This window comes from Micromys minutus (genome assembly GCF_963924665.1).
Source record: "Micromys minutus genome assembly, chromosome: 1".
Classification (NCBI taxonomy): Eukaryota; Metazoa; Chordata; class Mammalia; order Rodentia; family Muridae; genus Micromys; species Micromys minutus.
In genome coordinates this window covers 132,598,126-132,606,948 of record NC_137969.1, presented here as the reverse complement: position 1 = coordinate 132,606,948, position 8,823 = coordinate 132,598,126, and the positions used below count along the sequence as shown (strand labels likewise).

General features: G+C 43.5%; 1 protein-coding gene across 3 annotated transcripts in view; it reads right to left on the bottom strand.

The window, feature by feature from the left end:
• Nucleotides 1-4,007: 4,007 nt before the first annotated feature.
• Nucleotides 4,008-8,823, bottom strand: part of CRACD (capping protein inhibiting regulator of actin dynamics) — a gene marked incomplete at both ends in the record, with an annotated part of 95,594 nt that continues 90,778 nt past the window's right edge. For all 3 annotated transcript variants that reach the window (XM_080924933.1, XM_080924934.1, XM_080924935.1), the window contains 3 exons: nt 4,008-4,168; nt 7,300-7,462; nt 8,287-8,477. In XM_080924933.1, the coding sequence (XP_080781059.1) occupies nt 4,008-4,168; nt 7,300-7,462; nt 8,287-8,477 (515 nt within the window). The remainder of the gene's footprint in view (nt 4,169-7,299; nt 7,463-8,286; nt 8,478-8,823) is intronic.

The window sequence follows — 8,823 nt, the reverse complement described above, 5'->3', positions numbered from 1 at the left end:
TTTGCCCTGCATTGAACTATACCAGAGGCTTTTTGGGCCTCTAGTATTCGAATGGCACACAAACTTTCCAGCCTCCATACACTCATAAGCCGATTCCTGAGTCTCTTCTATAGTTTCTCCAGAGAATTTGTACTGGGCCATCCATTTTGCAATAAGTAAATAACCTTTCATTTCTCTCCACCTAAATAAATAAATCTGATCAGTTATGTTCCTTTAGAGAACCCTAATACATTAAGGTAGTTTTGTGGGTCTCAGGGGTTTAAAGATCTCTGTGGAAAAGAAAGGATCAGAATGTATTTTGTGAGTCATAAACAGAATACTCCATTTAATATTTATTCTGAAATTTCGAAGAGATGTGTTTATCTTTTGTGTTTTGCCTGTATGTATGTATGTATGTATGTATGTATGTATGTATGAAGTGCACCACATGTGCCTTCCCTCCAGAGACCAGAAGAGTGCGTAGAATCCCCCAGAGCTGGAGTAAGCACCATGTAGATGTGATGAACTGAGCCTGGGTCCTCTGAAGGAAGCAAGAGCTCTTAACAAACCATCTCTCTAGACTAAGCTAAAGGTGTTAAAACGTCAGATCAACTTAAGTTCCTTAGTTTGATGGGGGTAGAAAGGGTTGGAAACTAGTCCGTGTTTTGCTGGGACTTGAACCCAGAGCTTTGTTCATGCTAGGCAAGTGCTCTACCACTGAACCAGGTCCTTGTGATTTCTAAGCAAGTAAAAGTGCCCATGTTAATCCCACACTTGGTTCGACTTGACATATGGTAACATCAGGCATTCATTGCTCCTTCTGGGCAGCCCACGCCGACTTCAGTTTTTCACCAAGTTATTCTTGAAGGTCACATGCTCAGCTGGGCCAGGGGGTAGCCCTGTGGTTCAGCTGCACTGCCCACAGCACTGAGCGGAGGCTAATGCTGCAGGACACTAAGACTCAGGTCACTAGCTTCCAGTCCGGAATGGATATAAACATTTGCCATCCTTATTGATATATTCTTCCACTGGGGCTTTGGGGGAAAATAAATAAAGTAGCATTAAAAACAACTATAAGTTTTCTTGTTCATCCAGAACTCCATAAATACAAGATTACTCATCAATGGCCATTGAAATCAGTCAAAACTTTAGCTTAAAAAGGACATTCCATCAGTGCCAAAGATCTTGTCAGTATTTCATTGAAAGGTCGTATCCCTTAAATAATGGGCATTGTTATATTTTAAACTGTACTCAACCGAAATCTCAAAATAATATTAAAGTCACACTAAAGAAGTTTTATTAAGTATCTACTTAATTTTATTGTTGGTAAAAATATTGCAAGACACTTGTAGCTAATGTTGCTGCTTTAAAATAAGCAAACTATACATCACAAGAAGAGACGGTGAATACATACTCTATATTTGCAGATAACCAGCTAACATGAGAATTTAATGGTAATCAACCATGTTTTATAAGAAACAATTGCACTTGAAACATTTTCAAAGTAAACAAAAAACTCTACTTCCATATATAAGTCTATGAACAAAGGTTAATCATCTATAACCTTGCCAGGAGTATGTTTAAATTAAAAAAAAAAGCTTGTATACTTGTATATTTAATACAGCAGTCATTCATTGTTTAGAAAAGAAAAAGTCTTGAATTGTTTGTTTTCACAGAATTTCCCCGTAGTTCGTTGCTCAGAAAAGCGCAACAGAGAAATGAGCAGGGCGACACCTGATTGGTATTGAGTGCAGGCGTGGAGTGATTTCAATGAAATGTTAAGCATGAACTCTTCAGCAAGTATGACAACTGCCTTTTCCTCAGTAGATTCTTCTTTCCAAAATATCAGCGGGGCATTTTTAACTAAGCTTGTCTTGCACTGTGTATGGGGCTCATGGTTGAGTTGGTATGAATGTATCTACTATTCTTGCTTTCCTTGTTTCAAGACAGGGTATCCGTTAGGCAGCCTTGGCTGGCCTGAAGCTCATTGTGTAGAACTGACTGCCCTTGGACTCACTGAGAGCCACTTGTCTCTGCCTCCCAAACGCTAGGATAAAAGGCAATGTACCACCACGCCAGCCCTTTCTTAATCATCTTATTTCTGTCTCCTGCCATGCCTGTGGTGCTGACAGGAAGGAAGAAGTCAGTTTGGAAGAATCATCGTAGCACTATCATTCTAGGGCTTTCGGTGGAAAGATTCCCACTCAGAAGTGTTATATCAGTAAGGAAATCATTAGACTAACAATTGTCTACACATAAAATTGAGGAATGAACACCAGTGTGGGAAACGTGCAGTGGAGTATTAATTGCTTATAATAACAGTAAGGAAAAAAAAGCTACATTGATTTTTAACAGTCTGGAGGTCCAGTATATATAATACTAAATCCAACTTGCAATAGTACAGCTATCCACTCGACCACACGTGCCAGCTGCTTCATGAAGCTGAGCTATTGGTTCTAGGGACAAAATGGTTTCCATATGGCAAACAGCATCCCTGTTATCCCGCAGAGCAGGCAGAACAACAGCACATTGCATATTGAGTCAGCACAAAGGAGAAATAGTAATGGATGCTATAGGACATGTTAGTGTGGGAGAAAGAAGGCAGTAATCCCCCCCCCCCCCCCCGCACTGGACAAAGAATCCGAGCCTACATCTTAGAGTAAGAATCTATGCAAAGGAAAAGATGCCAGTAGCATGAAACTCAATGCTAGCGCCAGCAGTATGTGGGGGTTTTGCAGGTATGTCTAGGGTCATGGAAAGAAAATCTAGAGGAAGAAATACATGTGGCTTTGAAACTGCCAAGTCCCTTCTTTGTATGCACACGTGTGTGATAACAAGGCCACGTAAAACTCTGAGATGCTTTGTTTTTCTAAAGGTATCAAGGTGAATGCTTAGAATTGTAAATGCTTTGGAACTCTTTTCGACTCTGAATTATTCAAGTACAGTAAAGAGAAAAAGAAAAAAGTTCTCTGCTGCAAGTCCTTAGCACAAGTGGGTTACACATCTTGGCTTGTTCATTTTCCCCTACAGGCCAAGGGAAAACTTGAGAGGCACGGAGTGCCAGCAACCCAAACTATCGGACATACATGGCTGGTGTGGGTGGCGTTGTTTTCTTTCTTGTCTCGCTTCTGCATCTTCGGGTGGCAAGCCTTCTCTTCACAGTGTGAAAAGGCTCGATTTCACCAGTCTAACCCAAGGTTCTTAGATTCTGGGTTATAACAGAGTTCATGGAGAGTTTTCCCTAAACTGTGCATTATAAGCCGTCTGCTCCCAGAGTCTGGGAATGCAGACTGGGCCGCATATGAGCCACCGCACTTTGTAGAGAATCTCAGAGACAAGTCTGATACCGAATTTCCTTTTTTTTTTTCTCCAGTTGAAATACAAATGTTCCTTAGGAGCCATCGAGGCCAAATGGTCCATGTGTCTTTTACTGGTAAGACGGGGCACACCACAGATCGAGTGTAGTAAGTGGATTTGCTACACTGTGATTTTAGGATGGGGAGAACTTATGAAAACCAGACATAGGCACAACTTTTTCTTATGTTCCAGTTACTGCATTCAGGAGAGCGACACCATGTTTTATGTACATGTGACCCTGTCACTGCTACATATGCAAACATAGTAGGGTCAATGTTTTGGATAAAAGAGTAGAGAATCAAAAAAAAAAAAAAAAAAAAACTTGTGAAGATTGGCAAAAGGACATGTTCTGAAATGGTGCACGGGTGTGCATATATCAAGGCCATGGCGGGCATGGCGGCTCTCCATTTCAGATTTTGCTTCACGTGGTCCCTCAGACAAAACTGTCCTTTGGGAAGTAGGGGGAGCTCAAGGCACCAGGACCTAGGGTTGTGCAAATACACTCTTTACAATGAACACCACCAGTTCCGTTTCTAAACATCACTTTAGAGGCCTATAAAACATGCTTCTTTTCCCTAGTCTGGTTTCGTCACCTCATATAAAAAATAAATAAATAAAAAGGGCAAGAGAAGAGCCAGTGACTGGCCACAGAAATGGATAATAGTCACTGTTTACTTAATAATTTGCGGACAGTCGCTCCAGGCCTTTGCTTTTCTTTTGGCCAAAGCCAGCCAGGCAGGTTCTGTGGACACGGGGGCAGCATCTGGGGTGGAGAACCTCTTGGTGACCTCTTTTACCAGCGGTGCTGAGGGTGCCGAGTCTGAGATCTCCACTGCATAGTTTAAAAGGAAAAGAGAAGAGCCATGTAAAGACAGACATTTTAGTTAATAGAACTATATATACTACTACACAGGAACTGCTGTTCACACACACACACACACACACACACACACACACACACACACACACACACCAAATAACAAATTTAGTTATGATTCACAAAATTATGTAAGAACATTTGAAAATCTATTCTTAGATTTTTAAATTTTAAGAATTCGGGAGGTTGAGAGCTATGGTCACTGTGTTACACAACAGATTTCTTGTACTTCTCTGAAATGCACCCCTTAGCAAACAACCCCCCCTTTGCTCCCCAGAATAAGATTCTGACTTTAGGGGCATGAAATTCAAGCCACGAATAATAGTATATGCCTTGGAACTGCTATGTCCCCGAACTGACTTCCTGCCTCCATCTGGACCCTGAGATGAACCCATGGAAACCGTCAGCTGTCATAACTTGTCATCTTGGCTAGTAATTTATATGTCCCCTGTCACCTCTTTGTGAGACATCTCACAGTCTAGCCCAGGATGGCTTCAAACTCGTGGTAATCCTCCTGACTCAGCCTCCTAAGGGTTTAGAGTTGCAGACTATCCTTCTTTCTTTACTAGAGATCTTAGGTTCTACGAGGAGGGTCTCTGTAAGAATTTCAGAGAGCTCACAACTTCAGTGCCCAGACACGTGGCCTGCATTCTTCTAGAACTCAAGGGATGCTAACTGAATGAAAAGACAAACACTTCGAAGCAAAGGCTTGCTTTATTAAGCTGGAGCTGTTGTAAGCAGGGAGTGGGGGGGGTCACCCTTTGCACTTCCAGTTGGGCACAGAAGGAAAGAAATGAAAGAAACTCTCAATCTAACACTTAGAACCCTCAGTGTAAGAGCAAATGCAAGAATATGCTTGAGGGCCGAGAAATCAGTTTTTAAGGTAGTTCTGGTCTATAAGCCCTCCTGCTCCACCACTAAGTACTAAAACCTTTTTTTAAAAAGATTTATTTATTTTATGTATGTGAGTACACCGTAGCTGTCTTCAGACACTCCAGAAGAGGGCATGGAATCCCATTACAGATGGTTGTGAGCCACCATGTGGTTGCTGGGATTTGAACTCAGGACCTCTGGAAGAGCAGTCAGTGCTCTAACCACTGAGCCATCTCTCCAGCCCCCAAAACCTTTTGTAATACCTTCATATTTCCAGAGCTCAGATAGCAGGTAGCCAGGGAACAGGCTTAGACAACACTAGGGTTTGAAATCTCTCCAGTGTCCTCATGTGGGATCTTTGATTCATTAGTGTTGGGGGTTGATCTGTTGCCATGTATACAAATGTTAAATTCTGAACCCCAAAATCTTGCTGCGGTCCAGACAAGTGCATTCTCATGTACATCGCCCTTAGTTATGCAGAACTTGCACCACAACTTAAGACTGACTGGCAAATAAAGGGCTAGAGCCTATGATTGGGCAGTAGAGAGAGGAAGGCGGGACAATTGAGTGAGAGGTCTCAAGAGAGACTACCAGGAAAAGAAAAGGAAGACAGAGAGAGAAGAAAGCCACAAGGGGGTCATTTGGATCATGAGCATAAGGCCAGACACACCGTGAGGACAGGCTGAAGGAGCAGAAGCAGCCATAAGACTCAAACAGCATATGGAGTTCAAGGGGCATATGGTTTGGATAGAGGTGAGAAGAACATAGACCCTGCCCAATGGAGTTTCACAGCTTAGAAATAAAATGCCAGGTTTCACTGTCTTTTATGTGGGCAAGCCAGAAAAAATAATTCATTTACACTCTAGTGGGGTGGCACTGAATTTGTCAGTGTTGGAGACAGAAGCCTAGTGGTGTGTGCTTGGGTGCCAGAGGCCCTCAAAAATAGACTGATGATGTTCTCACACTACCATATGAGCTCACTTGCTTTCTTTCTCTCCTCATGTATGTGCCTGTCCATCTACCTTCTCACCTAAGATGAAATAGCACAGGACCCTCCCAGCTTGATAAATGACCTGTCTTCGGGTATTCTGTTAGTCATCTGAAAATGGACCAGGACAGACATGCTATGCTCTCTGGAGACCAGTGCAGCCGTATGGGGAAGCAGATGCCCTGTTAGTTCCTGGGAATATATGTATCCAGACTATCCATCTTCCAAGTGATTTCGAGCCAGGCAATAGTTAGCAACCATTGGGACATCTTAGTTTATTTCATTTTTTACATCTTTTATGGGTCATAAACAAAGAAAAGTGGCTGTTGTTAATTAGCGCCAAGGACACGGTGCAGAGACAGCTTTCCCTGTGAAGTCAGGTGATAACCTTCTCTAGAGTCACATCACTGAAAATGCCCAAGCATCTGAGCTGTGCCACCAGGGCAGAGAAGTCACCAGGAAGTTCGGGGACAAGCTTCCATTTCCAACCTCCACACAGAAGCCCAGGTGACAGCTTTTACTCTTACCTCGACTGTGTCATTTCCGATGATATGACCCTGGTGGGGGATGGGTCTACTTCCAAACCCAGGTTTACTCTGCCTCAGGGTTACCTAAACTTTACACCTTGCCTTGCCCAATTCTATTATACTCACCTCTTCCTTTGTTTAAATGTTCTGGCATGTACTTTTCCTTGATATGTGTGTGTGTGTGTATATATATATATATAGAGAGAGAGAGAGATAGATAGATAGATAGATAGATAGATATAGATATATAGATAGACAGACAGATGTAGATATAGATATATGGATAGATGATAGATAATAAATAGATGATAGATACACCAGATGATGGGCAATGAGGTACTAGTGATGACTCATACTGTCCTGTTAAATGTCCAGAAGTTCAGAAATCCAGTTGGTATCACGTTAGTAGCTTAGCCACAGTTGACGTTATTTACACCATGGATGATAATAAAGGCTACGGAGCTGAGGTGTCTGAGCTCCTGTAAAGAGCTGACTGTTAAAGGCATCTTACTGTCTCTCCACTGAGAGCTGGGGAAGTCCCGGCATTTGCATCAGCATCAGAGATTATGCCCAGGTCTGGAGAGAGCCTGTGCTTTGGGATGTCTGAGATGCTGTGGCAGTCACTAACCGGAAGAAAATAAAGATGCTCTCGGGTAAAACGCTGAGGACAGGCAAGTGGGGAAGGACCTGCTCTCTACCTGTCACAGACGTGGGAAGAGTGTTGGACTTCTTCAGCTGCTCTCTGCGCTGCAGCCTGGACACTGCTGTTTCTGGCTTTTTCTCTTCAGATGGAGCAGCGGGTTTTTGCACTGAACCAGCTTTGCTTCCCAGACTGCTTCCAGGCTGTAGGCTGACATCGACCTGCGTTGGGAAAGACAGGTAAAGCATGTTTTCCGTGCATGACCCCTGACCCCTAACCTCTGCTCCTCAGCGAGGCGCTGGGCTTCGCATGTGAGCTGTGCATTCAAGACAGGTCTCCAGTGAGAGCTCAGTGTTGCGCACCAGGGATGGAAAGTTACTATCCAAGCTGACAGAGACCCTGATGGCTCTGTCTTGTTCTTACCCTAGGTTTGTACCACTTCAGCTTACGATGGGCTTTCTTATCAAGTCAAGAGCTTACACTTGGGGAAGTACTTCACACCTCGGGGCCATTCTTAAGTAAAATAGGATGGACACACACTCTGGGACCCTGGGACAGTGGGTGTGACAACGAAAATGGACATCCGGTGACTAACCAGTAGTTGGCACGCACAGTTAAGGTGCACTGGACAGAGTCTTCATGCCCTATGGAGTAGGACATGAGGTTTCATCACACCAAAATGGCAACTGATGTCTGCAAAGTATTTCTGGATCATGACTGACCTTCAGTCATTCAAACCATTAAAAAGTGCAGCCTCAGACGGGGAACTGGGACACGATTGAAGCCATTGTGTATAAGCTGTTGCTCTAAGTACATCTTAGATTCTGCTAAATGAGGTTTCATCTAGAAGCAGAATGAAACCAGATTAAGTTTTACACTGAAAACATGCTCATCCTGATTTAAAGTTTGTCAGTGCATTTCCTTCCCTGCCCTTGGTAAATAGCACCAGTTAAATCTTAAAAACAAAACAAAAAAACCCAGTCCAGTGACTTAGAGGAGAGCTAAGCTTAGAACAGCAACACCAACAGCACAGTGAGCTACGCACGGTTTCTCTGGAGAGCTTTTCTGCTTGCTTGGCCTCCCGGGCTTGCTTTCTCTCCTCCCGAGTTGCTTGCTGCTCACGGAATCCTTTCTGCTTCTGCAGTGCCAATGTGATCCACAGCGGCTGAGCTGTTTCAGCTTTCTCTGTCAGCTTGGAGCCATCTACAGAGTGCCTGCTCTGAAGTGTGGGCTTCTCTGTGAAGGAAGAAGATGACGTTTGCCATGAGGACAGATGACCTGGATCCTCAGCTCATAAAGTCCGTGGTATAGGCACGAATAGGCTGGTGCAGAGGGACCCCACTGAGGGAGAAGGCAACATCTTTGACTAACAGGAAAATGGGTGTTTTTTTCTTCCCTAAGAGTGGGACGACTTTAGAAAAAAATTTAACTCTCCAGTGTGATTAGAAAAAAACCTCATGTTTACAGGAGACCCAGACAATATGTGGTTCACTGCCTTGGTGAGGTTTGTGTAAATCAGTGGCATCCCAGAGGAGGAGGAGGAGGAGGAGGAGCAGGAGGAGAAGTAGGAGTAGAAGGAGGA